Genomic DNA, 22,697 nt, shown 5'->3' on the forward strand with positions numbered 1-22,697 from the left:
AGATGTAGAGTTGTCGGTTGCTACTCCGATAAGGTTAGTGGTGTAATGTCGTAGGGTGTTTAGGGGTTGTCCGATAAAAATTCAAGGGAGAGTACTATTAGTTGACCTTATTGAGCTTAATATGCATGGATTTGATGTAATACTAGGTATGGATTGGCTGGCAGCTAACTACGCTAATATTGACTATCATCTAAAAGATGTGATTTTTAGACCACCGTGGAAGCAAGAATTCAGATTTGTGGGATCACAGGTGAGTTGCCCGTCACAGTTAGTGTTAGCCATGCAGGCGAGAAGATTACTCCTGGATGGTTGTCAGGGGTTTATGGCCTTTGTAAATGAGGTGTCAGAAAATGAATTGAAGCTGGGTAATACACAAGTGGTTAAGGAGTTTCCACACACTTTTCCAAAAGATCTACCTGGGTTGCCTCCTAACCGCGACTTAGATTTCACTATTGATCTACTTCCCAAGATGACACCAATCTATAAAGCCCATTACCGAATGGCTCCAGCGGAATTAGGAGAATTAAAGGATCATCTGCAGGATTTATTGAATAAATGGTTTATCAGACCTAGCGTTTCACCTTGGGGAGCACCAATGTTATTCGTAAAGAAGAAAGACGAGTTTATGAGGATGTGTATTGATTACAGGGAGATAAACAAAGTAACCATTAAGAACAGGTATCCTCAACCTCGCATAGATGACTTATTTGATCAGCTTCAGGGCACACAGGTCTATTCCAAGATCGATCTCAGGTCAGACTATCAACAGGTGAAAGTAAAAGCAAAAGATGTCTCAAAAACAACTTTTAGGACTAGGTACATGCATTATAAATATCTAATTATGTCATTTGGTCTAACGAATGCTCCTGTTGTATTCATAGATTTGATGAATAGAATCTTTCATCAGTATTTAGACCAGTTCGTTGTAGTTTTCATTGATGACATACTGGTCTACTCGAGGAACTTTGAGGAGCATGAGACGCACTTATGGCTAGTACTTCAAATGCTCACACAAAATAAATTGTATGCTAAATTTAGCAAATGTGAATTGTGGCTAGAGAAAGTTACGTTTTCGGCATGTTATATCAGGGGATGGTATTTCAGTGGATCCCAGCAAGATTGAGGCAATGGTGAATTAGGAAAGGTCGAGGAACGTTCAGGAGCTTAAGAGTTTCTTGGGACTGGCGGGATATTACCATCGGTTTGTAGAGGGATTCTCGAGACTATCAGAACCTTTGACGCGACTGACCAGGAAGAATGCCAGATTTGTATGAGATGATGAATGCGAGCAGAGCTTCCAGGAATTAAAGCAATAGCTCATCACTGCACCTGTACTTATGATTCCATAGGGGGGTGATGGCTATGTAATTTACAGTAATACGTCTTTAAAAGGGCTCAACTGTGTATTGATGCAATATGGTAGAGTTGTAGCTTATGCCTCCTGACAGTTGAAAGAGTATAAAAAGAACTACCCTACCCATGATCTGGAATTGGTTGCAGTGGTACATGCGTTAAAGATTTGGAGGCATTACTTGTACAGTGAGAGATGCGAGATATTCTCTGATCACAAAAGTTTGAAGTAATTTTTCACTCAAAAGGAGCTGAACATGAGACAAAGGAGGTGGTTGGAACTTATTAAAGATTATGACTGCACTATGAGTTACCACCCAGGAAAAGCAAATGTGGCAGCAGATGCTCTGAGGAGGAAATCAGTAGGACCGACACTGGCAGCTACGGAGGTTCAGCATCCGATCCAGATGGATCTGCAGAGACTCGGTGTGGAGTTAGTAGAGAGTGATCCTTAGGCATTTATTGGCAACCTAGTAGTGCAGCCTACTTTATAGGAAATGATTAATACTGCTCAGAGAGATGACGCAAAATTAGTAGAGCTGATAGCTAAGGTGCAGGATGGATAGGTAGAGGAATTCGGTATTTCTGATGACGGGGCCTTAAGGTTTCATTCTAGGTTATGTGTGCCTTCAGATATGGACATCAAGAAGACGATCTTAGAGGAGGCTCACAGGTCCTTGTACACGGTTCATCCAAGTAGTACTAAAATGTATAGGGATCTGCGAGAGTCTTACTGGTGGATTGGCATAAAGAGGGAAATTGCCAAGTTTGTGCAGCAGTGTTTGACGTGCCAGCAGGTAAAGGCCGAGCACCAAAGGCCGAATGGCCATTTGCATCCGCTTTACATCTGGGATCATGTATCTATGGATTTCGTGATGGGTTTACCGCTGGCACCGCATGGTTAGAATGTTATTTGGGTGGTCGTTGATAGATTGACGAAAACCGCTCACTTCATTCCTATTAAAGTCAACTACTCCATAGATAGACTGGAAAAAATATATATTCAAGAGATAGTATGATCACATGGTGTGCCATTGTCTATGGTATCAGATGGAGACCCACGTTTCACGTCATAGTCTTGGAAGAGCTTGTAGGAGGCTTTGGGGTCTCAGTTATTCTTTAGCACGACCTTTCATCCTCAGACAGATAGGCAGGTTGGAATTTGAAGTTGGGGACCATGTGTTTTTGAAGATAGCGCCATTGAAGAGAGTTATGAGGTTTGGGAGGAAGGGTAAGTTGAGCCCTAGGTTCATTGGCCCTTTCAAGATACATGAAAGAGTGGGGTTAGTTGCTCACCGGCTAGCTTTACCACCAGCTTTCTTCAGAATGCATGATGTATTTCCTGTTTCCATGTTGAGGAAATACGTCCTAGATCCCTCCAACGTGGTTAGTTATGCAGAGTTAGAGCTCAAAGATTCACTGGCTTATGAGAAGATACCAGTGTAGGTTTTAGACAGAAAAGAACAGGAATTGCGCAGTAAGAAAATTCCTTTAGTAAAATTCCTGTGGAGAAATCATGCGGTGGAAGAAGCCTTTTGAGAGTTGGAAGAAGAAATACGACATAAAGACCCCCACTTATTCAGTGGAGATCAGCACTAGGTATACGAGTAAAGTAAATGTAGTATGGTTTAATTTTATGAAATGCAAGATGATATATGCGTGAGTAGTATTGTAGGTTATAGAATAGGTAATATTTTGGTTTTGGGAGAATTTTTCTTTTATGTATATATTGTAATTTCCTAGGACCCTGTATGTAACCACGGTATTCCTTTGTCATAAGTGAGGGTAAGTAATAAAATAAGTAGCTCATTTTCTTTAAGGGATGGTGTATAATTCAGATAATAAATTTCGAGGAAAAAATTTCATAAGAAGGGGAGAATATAGAGACCCGAAGAATTTTGGTAATTAAATAATAAAAGAAAAGGAAATTCTAAAGGATTTCTGCAGGGTCTCATCGACGAGCGCAGTGCGTTTGTCGAAGAAGAAACTTCTTGGGCTCGTCGATGGGGACATTCATATTGTCGATAAGAAGTTATCGAGAGGACTGTTTTCAGGGTCTGAATCTCGTCAACAAGGAGTAGGCGTTCGTCGACGAGGCCACGTGGACAAGCACTCTATATAAGGCCAAGAATTCATTTTTTTTCACGAGAAACATGCAGAATTTCTCTCTCTCTCTCTCCCTAACCCCATCCCCCTCTGCCTTCTCTCTATATTTTTGGCCTGGTTCTTTGCCGGTTCGACGATTAGAGGCTACCATGTCACTCCTAGGAAGATTCTCTTCATATCTGCTGGAGTGATTTGTTGGTTAGACCAATTTGGATACCATCCCAAATTTTTTGGTAAGTTAGTTATTTTAATATTTATTAATATATTTGGTATTTCTGGGCCAAGGAAAGGTATTAGATGAGTTTATACTAAAGTTTTGTTGAGGGAAATGTAATTTTTGGATGTTGAGCTGGGGACACCACGAGTGCAGGATTGATTAAATTGTGGGCTTTTCAATAAGCCAGGTAAGGGGATAAACTAAGTCGGTATTTTCATGAAATTATTTATTATTATTCAACTTTTATTTTTAGAAAAATTATGTATGGTATAGAACTGAGTTTGGAAATACTATTGTTAACAGGAGAATGATTTTAATACATTTTAGCAGGGGATATGATTTTTGTGCAGATCTTACGATTAGAACATTATTTACTTTTGTATGGCATGAGTATGAAATTCTATGATTTTATGTAAATATTATGTTTTTAGAATAACCATATTATCACTGTTTTTAGGAAGATATTAAAAGCGGTACAGGAACTATGATGTTGAAATAGTATAGGGATTCCAAAAGTATGTATGTTAAAATATATCGGCGTAAGGGCCGTGGTTTTACATGATATACTATGCCGAGGCAAGGGTCGTGGTTTTACAAGTTATACTATGCCGACGTAAGGGCCATGATTTACAAGATATAATATGTTGGCGCAAGGGTCGTGGTTTACATGATATGATATGCAAAAGTTCATGAAAATATTATCATGACATATATTATGATGAAACAGCTATGTATCATTATATGAAACTTACTATATGTTATCAGAATCCGAATGACTTGGTTTAGGCTTTCACGAAGCATGGTACCGTAGCTATATTTTCACGATTATGTATATGTTAGTACTACCACATGTTGTATGAGACTGTAGAAGAACGGAATACGATGTGATTTCATGGTAGTGCAGGTGTCCCTCTGGCAGTCCGGACCAGGAGAGACAGACCCATCGTACCTACAGACTTATGTTGATCTAGCGTAGTCGGCCAGACATTACTAGGTCCCGCCTTCAGGCTGTACAACCTAGTTATGTGGGGGTAAGACATGACACTAGCTAACTATCCATTGAGGGTGTTATTTCATGTACAGTTATATAAGATGATTTTCATGTATAAAAACTCAGTATGTTATATCATGTTATGATAAATTATGTTTTATCCAGATATGATATAGACATTTTTACCAAATATGATTTATGAACTATTACATGTATAACACGAAAATACTCATGTTGCCACACATTGATGTTAGTTTATTTTCCTTACTGAGAGGTGTCTCACCCCAGCATTATAAACATTTCAGGAAATCTAGATAGAGGGGCGGATAGAGCTCCGCAGCAATAGAGACTAATTGGGTTACCCTATGAGAAGGGTAAGTGGTAAAGCTAGGGTTAGATGGATTTTTGGTTTGAGACCCTAGGAACACTTTTTGGTCTTTTGTGGATGATTGTATGTGTATGTAAATTGCGGATTTAATAGAAATCTAGTATGGCTTCAGGTATTTATGGCATGTATATGATTTTATGTTTTCCGTTGCTTAGGTATCAGAGTTGTATTTCAGGTATATTCTTGGTAGCCATGGTTCCAGGTTGATAATGTTTTATCAGCTTAATAGGATATGCGGATTATTATATTAAATGTTATTATAAAACAGTTATGGTAAAACAGACAGGTCATTACAATAACTATAAATTAGAGTGATAGAGGAGGCATACCAGTCAAGGTGTCATGAGGCCAATAATAGAGACACCATTCTAGTTGAGTATTAGAGTTCCCTGCCAAAAAGGATGAGGTTGTGGGTAAAGAAGCATGATATTGATTGACTATTGAATTATCGGATTACTTATTTTAATAATGATCAAAAGAACTTTAGAGTTGACTATATTAATATTATGGATGTTCTAAGAGTGTATGTTGATTGACTGAAAGGTGTTGAACATTATCGACGCCGAATTTTATCCGAGGTTCTGACGACAAGGGAATAACGGTCCCCAAATGAGAAAAGTTTTGAAGAAAAAGGAGTAAAACAGTTAAAAACATATGACATGGAGTCACCACTGTATTTTTTGAAAATCAAGGAAACGTAAAGAAAAATCCTAAAAAAAGGTATGCAAAAACCATATTTAGAGTTTGAGAATACATTTTGCATAGGAAAGGTGATTAGCTAATCATATCAGTAATGATCAGTCTTTTAGCGCCCCTAATAACACCCGTCCGTAGAATGGTTACTATAGTTACTCATGTGTTGCCTTCAAAAGGAAAAGAAATAGACGATGAAAGAGAAAAGACAACTTTTGGTCCTCTTGTGACAGTATCACTGTCCTAGTACTCCAACATGATTTTGAGAAGTCAGGAGTATTACTCTTGTAAAGCCCCGATCCCTTAAGTGGGCCTGGAGTGCTACTAATCAATTCATTTACCTAATAATACACATTCTAATATCATTTATATGGCGGAAAACAAAACTAAAATCTTTCAATAAATACAACACCAGAGTTTTCTACATCCATCTACTTTGTAACATACAACATTCATCCACCTGTATTCACAAAAATACAAATCTCCAAAACATAATCCCCAAATTTCAGTATGTTTCACAACCATCTATCACTCAGAAGACTTAAACATAATACATAAAATATTTACATTCCCAAAACATCAAAATTATACCCTTTCCTCAAAGGTGCTATAACAGCTCGAGCTCTCTAAGCTCGATCTCGTGGAAGTCCTGAAAAAGGTTAATTCATATTCGAGTGAGACACATCTCAGTAAGGGAATAAATAATATATTAAAACAGTGTGTGGCCAACATGAGTTTATAATCAACATAATATTTAACATTTAAAAATCGCTAACATAATTTTTGAAATCATTCTCTGATCCTATTCAAACATTTGCAAATGTTTAACCCACGAGATTACCCGAGGATAGGGGTGATTACCCGCCCATACAAGTAGCACCCCTCTGCTCTGATATTTAGGCAACCCAAAGGTTGCAACTAAAGCATACCAGGGCACTCACCTTACTTAGTAAGCCCTCAAGTGATAAATTGATCTCGTACTCACACAGTTCATACAGAAGTTTATTGGCAAAGGCCCTAAGGATAGGGAAATCTACCCACTCATACAAGTAGGTTCCCTCTGCCCTAGTACGTTATGCAGCTACTGCCACATCTGTAGCTACTAGTGCACTCGCCTTACTCAGCAAGCCCTTAGACGAAAGGTACACCTTGCCCAATCGTAACATGTTCTACGTACATACATACCTCTAATATCATAATACATCATTATTTCTATCATTATTCAATCGTACGCATCTATTCATATTCATGGCTTAACATTGCATTGCATTTCACTTTAAGTGACTCTTTCCCATTTTACATTGTTCACATTTTCCCATTTCATTTCCATTTAATTCATTTCCTTTTTCATTTCATACCCAACATCTTTCAGCTGTTTTCCCCAGCATTTTTCAGCTGTCATACATTTACCCAGCCACTTTCAGCTGTTATGTAAAAACCCCAAAAAGAGATATAAAAGATTAGTGGATTGATTTCTAAAAATAATAATAATAATAAATAAATTAATAGGATTTAAAATAAAAATAAAATTAATTAATTAAAATTTATTTTTATTTTTTTTAATAAAAATATATTATTATTAATATTAATTAAATATATTATTATTATTATTATTATTATTATTATTATTATTATTATTTCCTGAAGCCTGGAAGCTTTAGGCTTCTTCAAGATTTTTCTTCTTCTTCTTCTTTCTTTTCTTCTTCTTTTATTTTCTTTTTCCTGCGCGTGCAGGCTCATTCTCTCTCCTCACGTTCTCTCTCCCTCTCTCCTCGATTTCGTGACGGATTTTCGCCCGATCGAAAATCCAAAGATACCACTAGACTCCATTTACCGCTGCCGTCATTTTTATAAGAACGAATCGGTGGTAGGAGCGGCGTAGGTGTATCCCCTGGGGTAAGCTATTTTTTCCTTTTTCTTTAATTTCTTGCAAAATATAAGCCCAATTGACGAACGGACACCACCACGAGAATCTAGGGATGATTCTCTACAAGTCTAGTGGGACAGAATTCTCGTGGGGGGTGTCGAGCTAAAACCCCAAATTTGGGGTACAGGGATTATTAAGGGGCTTATTTTTAATTAATTAGTATTAATTTAGAAACACTAAAATATTGAGCATTTTGGGTTGAAGTAGGATTTCTGGAATTTAGGGCCCGGGTGAGCGCCGCAAGTGTAATTTTGGAACCCGCAGGTAAAATCTAGAAAATTTAGTAGGCGTTTTAAACAATAGTTTAAGTATTAATTTAAGGTATATGGGGCCTAAGGAAGGCTAGATGGGTATTATTTTGGAGAAATAAATTAATTAATTTGGGGAAAATGCAAATTGCAGGAGTTAAATTTCGGGTGCCAAGGGCGTGAAATTTGGATTCTAGCGAGACTCTCAGTAAGTCAGGTAAGGGGAATAAATTATAACAGTATTTTTAAAATTATTATTTGAATTAATATATGAAAATAAGCATATGATATTTTGTCTGAAAATTATTATGATATAAATATCAGATAAACTGTGTGGCATTTGAGTGATGTTAAATTGTGGTATTTTGGAGTGTAAAATATAACGATAAGTAATTTCTAAGAAAATATTGAGATGAGAATTACTTGTGTGATTAGTGAAAAATAATGTAATATGGTATTATTATATGAGTATAAATGTTTTGCCTGGAAAATGGGATTTTGTGAATTATTGATATTGGAAAATAATGAAATGTGGTATTTATTTGTGAGTGGAAATTATTTGCATGAGAAATGAGTATTTTGGGAAAATGTGAAAAATATATGAAATATGATATATGATATTACGAGATGATGAAATGTGCACAGAAAATGATGAGAATATTTATATTGAACTGAATTGTGATATACTGAAATATAATTGATGAAATATCAATACCGCATAATGATTGCGAGTATGTGGTGGTAAACCCTGTTGGATGGTTATGATATTCAGCACGGTACCGTTACGAGTGGTGTTAGTGCAACCACACGGACTCTTGGAGCGTGTGGCGTGACAGTCGACTGTATTATTGTGTAGGGTTGTTGGGCCCCCTGAGTCCGGATCAGGGTATTAGGCCGGCCAGTTGTACTACAGACGCGATATGTGATATGATATTTGATCTAACCGGGTCGGCCAACCGTAGTTAGATCCAGCCTTCAGGCCGCACAACCTTGACCATAGGGGGAAGCATGGCGTGTATAGAAAGATCCTCAGGGTGGTCATGAGTTACAGACATGATGTTGGTATTTGATACCGAGAATACTCATGAGCCGGAAAGTAAAGTAGAAATAAAAAGTGAAAGAATGATTAAATTGACTAAAATGAGAAATGAAAGAAAGAATGGAAATTGAGAAATAAAGAATGATAAAATTGAGAAATGAAACAGTCTGAGTTAATAATATAAATAATTAAGGCGAAGTGAAACTCTCCGCCTGAGGGCTTACTGAGTAAGGTGAGTGCCCCTATGGGTATCAGATGTGGTCATACCCGGCTGCATAATGTGTTAGGGCAAAGGGAAGCTACCTATATGGGCGGGTAATCTTCCCTATTCTCAGGAACTTCACGTGTAAATATGTGTTGGTAATCATTGAATTTGATAAATGATTTTAAAGCCTATAAAAGCTTGAGTTGTATATCTATATGATTATGTGTATGTGAATATCAGTGTATTTTCTCAGATGAAATGGTGATTTGAAAAGTAAAGTGTATTATAATTGTACTCATTTGGCCACACACTATAAATAATCTATTCCTTTTTACTGAGATGTGTCTCACCCAATTTATCTAAATTTTTCAGGGAACAGAGACCGGCCGGGTGATAAAGCTCCGTGATAGTAGGGAGCTGAGACCCTGATACACAGGGTGAGTTTTTGGACTATGGGAGATATAATTTCCCTAGAGTTGAATAGTAATTTTTAGTATGGGAAGGTAGTGTGAATATTTGTATGTATGTTGATACTCCGGGTATTGTATTCTGATTGATATGTGTATATTGTCTTCCGCTGTTAGGTTAAATATAATACAATACTTTTACCTGGTACCCAATGCGGGTCGGGTTGTATAAATGGTAGTAAGAATGTTGACGTAGCCGATTTGTGGATGTTGTGGATTTATGACGTAAATATTTATTATTATTAAAAAAAAATTGTACGAAAATCGGGGCGTCACATGTTACACATTTACCAAGCCACTTTTAGCTGTTTTACCCAACATATTTTAGTTGTTTACCTAGCATATTTCAGCTATTTATATGGTTGCATTAACACACACAAGCAACATATTTCATTTCACATTTTCATACTAAGTTCATTCCCTGTATATCATGTATCTCATACATATAACATATATCCACACAACATTCCTATTTAGTCATGCCACACAATTTAGTAGTAAAATTCATACATTGCCTGAAAATAAGCCAACCCATAATTAACATTCATATACTAGAAAAATACTTTTAATTTCTTGCATAATTATTCTGAAAAAAATATTTCACTTTCATCAGTTGAATTTCACATATACATATCTAATAACTAGTCCTAAATTCAGAAAAACATAATTTAAATGGTTGGCATTTTAAACTCATATTGAAAAATTTACACGTACATATAATACAATTTGTTTTTCCATTAATTCATAAAAATTCTGATTTAATATATATTTTTCCCCTTACATGAATTCTCGAATTACACCGACAGGGACTACGGAAAAATACTTGTGACGCTCACCCGGATCCTGAATCAAAAATTCTAATTCCATGTAATTAATCATCAATAAAATATTATTTTAATATTTTATAGGCCCATAAATTCTAAATAAATAAATATACCCATAAATATAGCCAAATTACCAAATTCTCTAAATTAATTAATTAATTTCCCCAAAATACTACCCATCTAATCTTTCCTAGGCTCCACACACCTCAAATTAACATTTAAACTAATATTTAACACTCCCACTTAATTTTCTAAATTATGCCTGCGGGACCTAAAATTACATCTGCGGTGCTCACTCGAGCCCTGAATCAAAAATCCTAATTTTATTTAAATTATTCCTAAATAAAATACTATTTAAATATTTTCTAGGGTCATAATTTTCAATTGACAGTTATATCCATAAATTTAACTAATTTGTCAAATTTCTTAAATCTCACTCTCGCTTTGGAGTGAGGCCTAAAAAATTCCAATTGAAAAAAAACTTACGTCAAAATGACGACTAGGATTACATGGTGGTACTTGATCGTTGATTTAACCACATATTAACAGCGAAATTGGTAAATGGAGAAAAATTACCTTTCCCCAAAAGCAGTGTCTAAGTCGTTCCCATAAAAAATCTGCTCTAGTAGAAATGTCGGCAACGGAATCAGGAATCCAACGGCGCCTTCCGTTTCCCGATCCACCGCAAACTCGTCGAGAAATTAAGAGAAGGAGAGAGATAGAGATGGAGGTGGCTAGCGCGCAAGAATGACTTTCAAAGGGGGGGGGGTGAAATGTTTTCTTTGATTTCTTCTTCTTTCTTCTTCTTATCTTCTTTTACTTTACTTTACAGAGGTGTATATATATATATATATATATATATATACACACACGCACACACACACACATATATATCTTATTTCAATTGGTTTTTAGTTTTTTTTTTTTTTAAATCCAATGTAATAAAATTTTAATTTAATTACTAATTATTAAATTATTTAATTTATCTTAATTTAATTTAATTTCTTAAATTTTAATTTTTTTTCTTTTTCCCACGCCATTCCTTTTATTTATTTATCTGTTATTTTATCTATTTTTTTATTATTTCAATCGTTTTAATTTTTCGGGTCTTTACAACTTTGAAAGGGGTTGACCTTAAAATTTTAATATTGATGAAAGCATGACAGTGATGGATGATGAGTGAAGATAACTATTGGTTTGAAAACGTCGAACTTGTTGAAAAAACCAAAGTTTAAGAAAAAGGACACAAAGATTATTTTGCCAATGTTTGAAAATAGTGAATGAAAACAGTGAGTTTGAAAAGTGTATATGCATGTGCGCATATGTGCCCAAGGACATATGATGAGGTTCACGATATGTTGAAGGTCCCTTATGCTAGCACAGTGGGTTGTTTGATGTATGCCATGATGTGTACAAGACCAGACCTGACACGTGTTGTCAGCGTGGTGAGCAAGTTCTTCTCGAATTCAAGTCGACAACACTGGGATGCTGTCAAGTGGATTCTCAGGTACTTGAGGGGTACGAACGAATATGGCATTATGTTGAGTAGACAACAGAGTGATCTGTCAGTGGTAGGGTACGTGGATGCTGACTACGCAGGAGATCTGGATGACAGGAGGTCGGCCACATGGTACGTATTTACTCTTGTTGGAAAACCTATTTGTTGGAGGTCTATGGTGCAGTCGCTCCTAACTTTATTTGCTACTGAGTTGGAGTACATGGCAGTGGCTGAGGTTGCCAAGGAAGTGTTGTGACTTACGGGATTAGTCAGAGAGCTAGGTGTCTAGTAAGGTGGAGTTCGGCTGCAATATGATAGTCAAAGTGTCATCTACTTGGCGAAGAATTAGGTATACCATGCGAGGATGAAACACATTGATGTGCAAAATCACAGGGTTCGGGAACTGATTACTTCAAGAGAACTTCTTCTTAAGAAGGTTCATACGTCTGACAATGCGGTTGATATTCTAACAAAGCCGGTTACAACAGATAAGTTTAAGCATTGTTTGGACTTGATTAATGTTTCCAGGTGCTATACGAGAGATGGTCTCAATCTACTGTCTCGAGTGAAGCAGCGGTTATGCTTTCAGATTTCCTATGTGGTGAATATTCTCCAAAGTGGAGATTGTAGGGGATGTGGCTCATATTTTGCGTGGAAATGCATGTACAGGGAAAGTTATGTGAAGCGATGAACAAGAGCAAGAGAGGAGGCTACAAGTAAAGGGATAACTTAAGACGGTTTGGGCTATAACCGTCGACGGTTTTAGGCAGAATTCAGGATACTACTTCTCGGCCTCAAATCGTCGACGGTTTGGCCTAAACTATCAACGGTTTTAGTTGGCACAATTCACGTAATTCAAATCGGGAGGCTAGTAGATTGGGTAGGACGGAGATTTTTCCTTTGAGGATCATTATAGGGATGGTTTAGATAGGATTCTTAGGTTCATGTATGTTTAGGGTTCATATATAGTCAATGTTTTGTAACCCTAATGTAAGCTTGACATTGTTCATAATGAGAATCATAGTTGTTGCTCTCGTGGACATAGAAAAATTGTCAAACCACATAAATCTTATGTCTTTTGATTATGCTTTCATTCTTCTCATTACTGAATGTGTGCTTCTTTAGTATTGTTTATCATTGAGTGATTGCATTAGTTGTTCGTTGATTAAGTCATGTGTGAAAAATGCTTTCGCTGCGCATCCACGAACAACACATAAACACATAACTGTCATTGAACCCAATACGAAACATGCACTAACATAACACAACAACAACAACACTAAGCCTTAGTCCCACTAAGTGGGGTCGACTATATGAATCCTTTTTCGCTAATTTATATGATCATGGACCATTTCTTTTGATAGATTCAAGGATATTAAATCTTTACTCACTATCTCCTCTCAAGTTATTTTAGGTCTACTCCTACTCCTTCTACTGCCCCTCACACTAACATAACATATCAAGCATGCATGTAAATTGAAAAGTATGATAAAAGGTTGACTGAATTTGATCATGACGTATGGTGGTGGGAAGATGCAAAGAATTAATCAAGGAATGATGAGAGGAAGTAAGAGAGAATGGTAGTAGAATAAGTTTGGGATGAATGGATGGTTAGAGAGACTATGAATCAAATTTCTTTTTTGTAAAAAATAAATAAATAAGGCTCTAGACTCTTCCCCATTGTTGTGTGAATCTAAGAAAGTCACATGGCTTGCCTACTTATAGACAAGCAACAGGTTATAGTAAAAATAATAATCGAATGACACAAGTTATAAATATAACAATTAAGATTCGAAACGAACACCTTCCTATGAACCCCGAGGGGCGCGACACCAAGCAAGGCTAAAAGTTAACGAGTAAGATTCGGAGCAAACACCTAACAAGGCTAAAATTAAACTTTGGCTCAAATAAGCAACAGTTTATTTGCTCTGGTTTCTAACCTTCGCAATTTTCCCATGGAAGGATAAAAATTTTTTTTGCATGTTATGATCATTCAAGCTTAATGACTTACAAATCTTGATGAATATTCTTTCAAAATTTTGCCTCTTGGAATCTTTATGTTTCAAACAGTTTATTTGCTCTAGTGACACAAGGAAAGGATCATTATCCACTACGGGGATCCCAACCGTGTGTCTCAAGTGATGTTTTCGACTGTTCTAACCCTACACCCGCGCCACATGATCAGAAATATCCAACATTTGCCCTTGAATAAATGGAACTGCTCAATTTTTTCCCCTTATAATAATAATAATAATAATAATACAGCAGCCAATTTGAACAACCATATCAATTTTGTCCTCCTTTGATCACCATTTTAATATATGGGTCCTGCCATCTGGGCTTCGAAGTAAGGTAAGGAAGGTGATTATAAAGCAAACTGCTCGACCCCCTGTACATGAGCCTTCGTGTCTCTTTCAAACAGTACAAATACTGAGCACTCCAACTGAAACCACTTTTAAACAGCACAAAGGAAATTTATACAGCATATTTCTGATCCTCTACAACCTCCAGAGATTGACAAAAGCAGGGCAGAATGCCGCATTAACCGCCCACACAGAATACTAATGATCTATGTTGGCTTCCAAACCGTAAGCAACTCCTGAAACATTTCCAGCATCAGCTCCCTGTCTGCTTGCCTGAAAAAATTATTAATTTCTTCTCTAAGATCGTAGATCTTGCCAAAATCAAACAAGTACATTAGGCATCCTTTCTTTAGCTTGTTCAGCTGGTAAAGCCAGGCCACCTGCAGCCTCTCAAGGGCATTACTAGAGTTGATGTCTTCCAGGAGGTTTTCCTCGCATGAATCTTTTAGGTTTGAAATGCCATACTTGTTTGCTGCAGCCAGCAATGCAAGCCGATGCTTCCAGAAATCCTCTTGTTTTATAGTTCCATATAAGTAATTAAGAAGGGCTGCGCAAGCTTCTAAAGACATGTCTTCTATGATAATTGTGGACGACTCTTTCTCCTTAAGGTCATGGAGGAACATGCTTTCAAACACGGGAGAGCTTGCAGACAAAACGGCTTTATGAGCTTTTAGAGTGCCATCAGTCGTGTTAATGGTGACATCAGAATGGATGGATTCATTCAGCATGCGAGACAGGCATTGAAGAGTACTTTGGGTCGCTAGGGATTGCATCATTCCATCACTGGGCCATATAGAACTAGCTTCCCCACCCTGAGATTTAACAGGCAAACTAAACATAAGCTTAACAATCACCAGCCAACCACAGTTGGTGTTTAAAGATGCATAAGTAACCGCTATATAGTCCTAGGAGCAAGCATGCTGTTGCTAGGCATGTCACTTTACAACATATTTTTTTCCGGGAATTTGCTTCATAGAAATGTAAGGAAAACATTGTTATTAGATATTTAATAAATTTCTAATGCGAGACAATTTGTTGTAGCTTGCAATGAAACTTTTTGTCATGCATTTGCGGCCAGAAAGGTGCTTTATATTTTTTTCTAAAGCAAATTTGCCTTGCATTTTAGAGCACAGTATGGAAAAAACCATAAATTGTTCAAAATCGACATTTTAATATCACCATCATGCCACGTTTATGATGATTTTCTTAAGCAACTCACATTCAATGGGCAGATCTTCAGGTCCAGAAACTCAACATCAATAATGAAGCGACCAAGAAAGGTAGAATCAATGGGCCAGAGAAAGTCTTCACTGGTCCTAAGCAGTCTCTCGTGAACTGCAGCATGAAGGTGTCAGTGGACATCCATGATCCATATACAACTGCATACTATGTAAACACAGTACATATGCGTCATATTGAGATTTTCATTGGCCAGGTAGATAAAAAAAAATTGTTTTCTGCTGTAACCCATGTAAAAGTGGTCAATGCAAAATCCAACTTGACTTCTATCTCTCTATCCTCTTATTTTCAGTGCGCAGGGATAACTATATTGCGAAAGTACAAAAAGTACAAAAAATGGCAATCATAAAAACCACTAATGTTTAACTCAGCAACCCTTGTCTCAACAATTTGCCCATCCACTTCTAAGGATAGACCCAAAAAATTATTTGTTAAAGCTTGACATACATTGTCAGCCCACAGCCTAACAGTTTAAGCTTTTAGATAAAGTGGTTGTTTTCATATGATTCATAGCGACCAGCAATTAGAGGTGATAGATTACGACTTTACCTAAAATCTTAAGCTGTTAGGTTACAGACCAACAATGTATTTAACAATCACCTGCATGTGCAGCCTGATAACATGAGAAGAGATAAACAAAGGCTAAATAACACCCATTATAGGGAATACAATAATTTTTTTAAACACCATGCAATCAACGCAAGCAACAAGATTAGAACCCAGGACCTCTTGGTAACCAGCTCCAATACCATGTTAGATTACTAATTTACTAAAAGCTTAAGTTGTTAGATTGTGGGCCAAAAACATATATCATGTTTTAACAAAAACCAATCAAAAAAATTATCAAAATATTAACAAGCCAATAAATCAAAACCGGGAAACATGACACCTATAAGGGGCTAAAATGTCAATATTTAACATATGTTGGACACTGACTCACTCTCGACATGGCAGGGTACATGTCTAACACGTGTCAGAAATTAATTTCAGCATTTATATTTTCAGAAACATTTTTGGACATCCTGAACATGTCTCCGGCACGCAGAGATAGAGAGAGCAGAGGGATACAAAGACTCAAAGCCCTAGCGCTAGCCTCCAATTGTCTAGCGTGTGCCTCTTCCTGCCTTCTTGCTGCTTTGCTGGACCTCCCAGCCTTGAACTTTCAAAGGACGAAGGTTCTTCCTACTTCATTTGACTTTGAGCCCAGCGGTAACTCCATGGATTCCACTCCATTCCCTCCTCTTTCCCTTCCTCCTTTCCTACTCCTCTCTCTCCATTTCTCCACACCCCACCCCCAGCCAGACTGTCAGTTCGGGAATTTGCCAATGGTCAGTGCCCATTTTGTCTATTTGTTCTAAAATGAATGATGGATGATTATGGAACTTATGAGAGGGGTCACTGCCTCGCTGCTCTCTTGCTTAGTTGCTCAACTTTCTTTCATTTGTTTGTTTCTTTGTAATAAATGGATGATATTTGTTTGCGTTCTTTATTTTCTGATGAAAGATTTATACTTGGACAAATGTTTTGGTATTTAGCTTGGAAGCCTTGATGATTTTTCAGTAGATGAAGACTGTTTCTTGAGTCCTCTAATATGAATGTAATTAATGATTATGCAGTTCATAATTATGCATGAATGATGTTCATTTTAAATTAAATTTGCCTCAATATTTGTCATCTAAAAGGAAAAACATACCTAAATATTTATACTTTTCTACTAATTAAGTAACATAACCCAGCCGCATTGTATCCTCATTTTCCCAAAATCACTGCATCACCATGTTGGTGTCATGTTGCATTGTGTCCCATGTCAGTAATGTAATGGTCTCGGCCCAACTCCAAGGAGATATTGTGCACTTTGGTCCATTGAGCTTGTGGTTTTGCCCAATAAAATTCTTGAAGACTAAACAGACCAGGATCTCCCTAGTTCACGTCCAATGTAGGACTCTGACAAACTTTCCAGTTTGATCTATAATGCCCTTGTCAGGGTGGCTCACGCTTGTGTCGGACCTACAAATCTGTATAGGATCCACCCACATAACAGTCCCTCTAGGGTGGCTTTGATACTAAATGTGCCAATATCGACATGTTAATGGATACGACATGATATCGACACAAGCACACGAAGATGCATCCATTTTGCTAAAATGAGGATACACATGACCAGGATCTGTTAGTTAAAATTATGCACCAGTTAAAATATGTGCATAATTCATGCACAAATCAATTGTGCATTTCATGTTGGTTTTGGTCTATGTTTTATGTTATTTATCTTTTGTTTGTTTTGTTGCGTGATATTTGTTTTGTAGGTCCTTATTTTATTTTGATTTGATTGGTTTTGTAATCTTATTTTGGCTGGATGTTGATGTTGTTATTTGGGAGGCCTTTAAAGGTTTGTCTTTTGTTTCTCCCTTCAAATATCTTGTAACCACGGTATTCTTCTGCCAAAAGTGAGGGTTTATCAATAAATTAATGGAGGTCTCGCCCTTCTTTAAAAAAAAAAAAAATTATCAACTACATTCATATTATAGAATATTGAAAAAAAAAAAAAAAACACTCAAGGGCATGACTGATGTGGCCAATGGGCAGAGCTCATCAAGAAATTTCGGGCCCCCGGGGGGGGGGGGGGGGGGAGGGGGTGTGGCATGTATTATGAGGGCTAGGAGCGCGGTGGCACTAGATCATGGAGTAAATGGCTTTTCCTTCAGCCATTATCAATCCATTGGTTATCCATGCTGAAGGTTATGATGTCTCTGGTGCAGTATGCCTGCTACAACCCGCTCAATTGTTTGTTTTTAAGAAGTGAAATTGGGCCCAACTCAAATAGTAGCTATAGAGAACTAAAACAAACTTGGTTCATTATCAGATTTACATATGTCAATCTTGAGCTGACTAATTGCCTATAAAACAAATCTATACTATGTTAAAAAAAAAGTACAAATAATGTAAATCATTTTTGTGGACAAAATTATTCTGGTATTTTAAGTGGCACAAAAATTTTCTAATATAAGTAAATTTCTACACTATATATAGAAGTAGGAATAATGTAAATTAATTTGTGGATAAAAGTATCTTAACCTTTTAAAACTAAAAATTCCTAAAAGAAATACATTTTTATACTATATATAAAAGTGTAAATAGCGTAAATCATTTTGTGCACAAAAATATCATTATATTTGAAACTAAGACTAGATATTTTCCAAAAGAAATAAAATTTATGTAATATAAAGTAATTAAACCAAAATTAAATAAAAACACATTTAGAATGACTATATGTTATTGCTTGAGTGTTAAAAAGAAAAAAAACTTTCATTTGGTTAAAAGATAAAATAAACTAACACTATATATACATATCTACATCTATATCTATACTGTAAATCAATAGAAGTACAATTAAGATAAATAATTTATGAAAAATATCCTTAAATTTTAAAAATAAGACAAAATTTTCCTAAAAGAAAGTAATTTCAATCAAAATTAGATAAAATTACATTCATAAAATCTATTTTGGACTAGTTAAACATTTTAAACCTAAAAAATTTCAGTCGGGCAAAATAAATAAACTAACAATATATATACAAATCATATATAAGTACGTATAAGGTAAATAATTTTGTAAACTAAAAATATCAGTATCTTTTAAAAGTAAAACAAAGCACTTAAAGAAAAAATTAAATTCAAGAAAAAATAAATAAATTTGCATTTAAAGTTTTTATTTTAAATAGGTTCGAGGATTTGAACCTAAAAAATTGATTTTAGCTAAAAATAAATAATGCTACAGTACTCTAAATAATAAAGAAGAATTATATCTAAAATAAAATAAGTAAATTCCACTAAGTCTTGGAAAATTTATTGTGAAGCATCTAACATCATTTAGATAAATATTAATATAACTTCTGGAAAAAAAAAATTTAGAAAAAAAATGATTGAATAATAAAATTTGAAATTTAAAGACCCATTTTGATCGTCAAGTAAATAGAAAAGAAATTATTATAGAGATTAGAGGTAGGAAAATCACAATTAAAAATCACAATAAATTTATTAATATTCTCACTAGAAAAAGTCATCTATTGAGATTTTTTTTTTAAATCATAATAAAAATTATATGTATTTATTAACTTTTTTTATCGACAATGATATATCAACACTAAAATTTAATATTTTGCATAATTTTATTTAGAGCATTCCTATAATATAATATCCTATATATTTAAATAATTTTCTTGTCTCAGTATCTACGTGGTGTCATCCAGTATCTCGTGTCTATGTTTGTATTTTATAGTTCTAAACAAAAGATAATTTTTCATAAATAACTTTAAATATTTATGCTATAATATTTGTAAACTAAATTTCAACAATACATTATTAATTTGTTTTAAATATATATAAACTTTATTAATTTGTCAAAGGCTTGATATACATTGTGTACCCATAGCTTAATAGCTAAAGCTTTTAGGTAAAGTGGTAATTTAACATGGTATTAGAGTTAATTATTAGAAGGTCCTGTTTATTATGTGGTGTTTAAAAAATTTTTGTACTCCCTATAATGAGTGTTATCTATCATGTGTGTATCTCTCCACGTGCTATTGGGTTGCATGTGCCAATGAGTGTAAAGGCTTGATCTACATTATTGGCCCACATTCTAACAATTTAAGCTTTTAGGTAAAGTGGTAATTTAACAATATATACCTAAAATATTAAGAATTATAAAATATAAAAATATTTTATAATTCTTAATAAATCTAGATATATATTATTGTATTACCACTTTATATTTTATAATTCTTAATATTTTAGGTATATATTGTTAAATTACCACTTTAACATATTTACTAGTATATGTAAATGCTTAGACTGAACAAATAGGAATATAAGATACAAAAATCTTCTGGAAACAATCATAAGAAAAGAGGAAATTTTTTTGGGAATCGTTATAAGAAACATAATGTGATCTATGCATAAATTAATCAATTTGCCCTTGCTTTGGCATTTTCTTTGTTTTACTTGTACTTAGTGCAAGCAACAATCAGCAGATTACTGCATGCACTAAAGAGAACCTCCTGCTGCTGCCTGTTGTAACATTGTGCCCCTCATTTTACATCATATATAAACTCTCATTGAAAAGAAAATAGTACCTAGAGAAACCTGTTGCCGGAATAAAGACAGACCAAGGAGTCAGGAACATGATTTAGTCAGTCCACTCCTTTAGTGAGGACTGCAGAATAAATAGTTTGCAATGTGGAAACAACATCATTCCATGTGTTGGCAGGCAGAAGTTCTGTGCAGCACTGTCTTTTGATCAGACTATGAGCAGACTTGCAGTTAACTAGCTAGTTGGGATCAGGTTCAAGAATTCAATTGAAAAGCAAAATCTAAGTAGGTTTTGCTCAGGTTTGAATGATTATCATTTAATCCACCTTATCCTGCCCCTCTGCTAATTTTGCCAGCATTAAGTTCAATATTCCGCTTTATTTTTTTTATTTATTATTTTTCACTTGATTTTTTCGATACAAACAAATTTTTGGACCTCTACAAGACTCTCTAGTTCACTTCTTTCATGTAGATTGTGTCCAACTTACACACTGTACATCCAATTTACACATAGTACACACAGCATTGGGAGCATGGGGTTTGAACCATCAATTTGGAATGTGTGGATTTTGGAAAAAATGCAATACAAAATTATATCGAATTTTGTGTAATTCCACACAAAGTCAAATCCAAAATTCCAACTCCATACTCCCAAGGCAGCACGAGCAAATTATAAGATCATTGAACATAACACGAAATTACCAAGAGAGAAAGAAACATAATTGTGATGCTTTAAAGCCAAAAAATACACTGAATTCAGCTAAAATGGGGGAAAATCCACAAAGCCGAGAAGCTAATTAAGCAGTTCCTTACTGACAAAGTAAAATAAAAGAAAACTGCAGTAATTACGAAGCATACTCGGGGAGATGTACGGTTTGCGACCAGGTCCTGTATTCACTCGAAGAATGAAACTTGCAATCGGAGGCTGCTCCTTGGACATTCTCGATGGTTCCGGGAATAGCTTTATGTGCATATGCCGATTCTTCTCCACAGACAAGTGCCTGGCTAGTTCGATCCTAATATCAAACTCACCAAAACAGAAATATACAAAGAAAAGAGTTGGATTTAGAGACAGAAACAGAAATGGAGAGAATTCAACAATTACCAGTTCCAAAGACCGATCTTGAAGGGGTCAGACTTCTTGTAAGAGCAAGGCCCAAAGTTCTCGATCCTCCATTGAACAAGTCTGGAGATCGTCTCAACCTTCGAATCGCACATATCTCCGTCACTCCCTCTCCCCCGCCCTTCCAAGTATTCCACAACCTGTCCTGCAAGGGAAAGACAAGAAAAATAGACAGTCATTGTTGAAGTCTTGGGACAGAGAAAGTCCGGCGATGACTGAATTACATAGATATCCTCGGCGTATTTTTCTACTGAAGAGGAGGTTGGTATTGTAGTTTTTTTTTGTATAAGGGTACTGGTGTAATAGGACGTTCTAACCGCCTTTAGGATTTTGCGGGTCGCTGTCCGCGGCAAGGACAGGGGCTTTTGTTTACTTACACGTGGCAAAGGCAGGCGCTACGGAGTGTTTGGATGCAGTGTAGACTCGTTCTCCCGAGGGTAGACGAAATTGGTTGGCAACATTTTCTCACCGTGGATCCTCGGATTTGGGATGTGCAAATGATCGGCCAAATTTGGCTAATTTAACGAATTAATCAAAATTTTCGGTTAATCCTCAATCCCTAATCGAACCAACCGAATTGATTGTTTTAACCGAACCGTACCTGATTGAATTGAATTTTTAGATAATTCAGTTAATCAAATTTAACTAAATAAAATTAAAATTCATTATGAAAAATAAAATATGATTGATGTAGAGTCCCCCCCTCTCAATCTACAAAAAGATCAATTGAATCAGAAATTACCTCGTCAGAGAGTAGATCGTTACCTGCCACAGCAATTCTAGTCACTCACCAGTCCGATTTGTCTCTCTCTTGTTTTCTGGTAGATCTAATCCATGGCTCCGGTCTCTGCTTTTGCAAAATACAAGCTCGTCTTCTTATGGGACCAATCTGTGGGCAAGACTTGCATCATTATGCATTTCATGTACGACA

The 22,697-nt window shown here is 35.8% G+C and overlaps 1 protein-coding gene across 2 annotated transcripts; it reads right to left on the bottom strand.

Moving 5' to 3' along the window:
• Window positions 1-14,225: 14,225 nt before the first annotated feature.
• Window positions 14,226-22,049, bottom strand: LOC131161463 (BTB/POZ domain-containing protein At1g21780). Of its 2 annotated transcripts, none has more exons than XM_058117241.1 (4): window positions 21,749-22,049; window positions 21,502-21,644; window positions 15,536-15,651; window positions 14,226-15,128 (listed from the first exon to the last, which is right to left on the bottom strand). In XM_058117241.1, exons 1-4 carry the CDS (start codon window positions 21,943-21,945, stop codon window positions 14,523-14,525), a joined length of 1,062 nt encoding a protein of 353 aa, XP_057973224.1. In that variant the 5' UTR covers window positions 21,946-22,049; the 3' UTR covers window positions 14,226-14,522. The 2 variants fall into 2 exon arrangements, with proteins under 2 accessions (XP_057973224.1, XP_057973223.1); XM_058117240.1 differs by having other exon boundaries at window positions 21,502-21,659; window positions 21,749-22,013.
• Between the last annotated feature and the right edge of the window lie 648 nt (window positions 22,050-22,697).

Source organism: Malania oleifera, chromosome 8 (assembly GCF_029873635.1).
Source record: "Malania oleifera isolate guangnan ecotype guangnan chromosome 8, ASM2987363v1, whole genome shotgun sequence".
NCBI classification, from domain to species: domain Eukaryota; kingdom Viridiplantae; phylum Streptophyta; class Magnoliopsida; order Santalales; family Ximeniaceae; genus Malania; species Malania oleifera.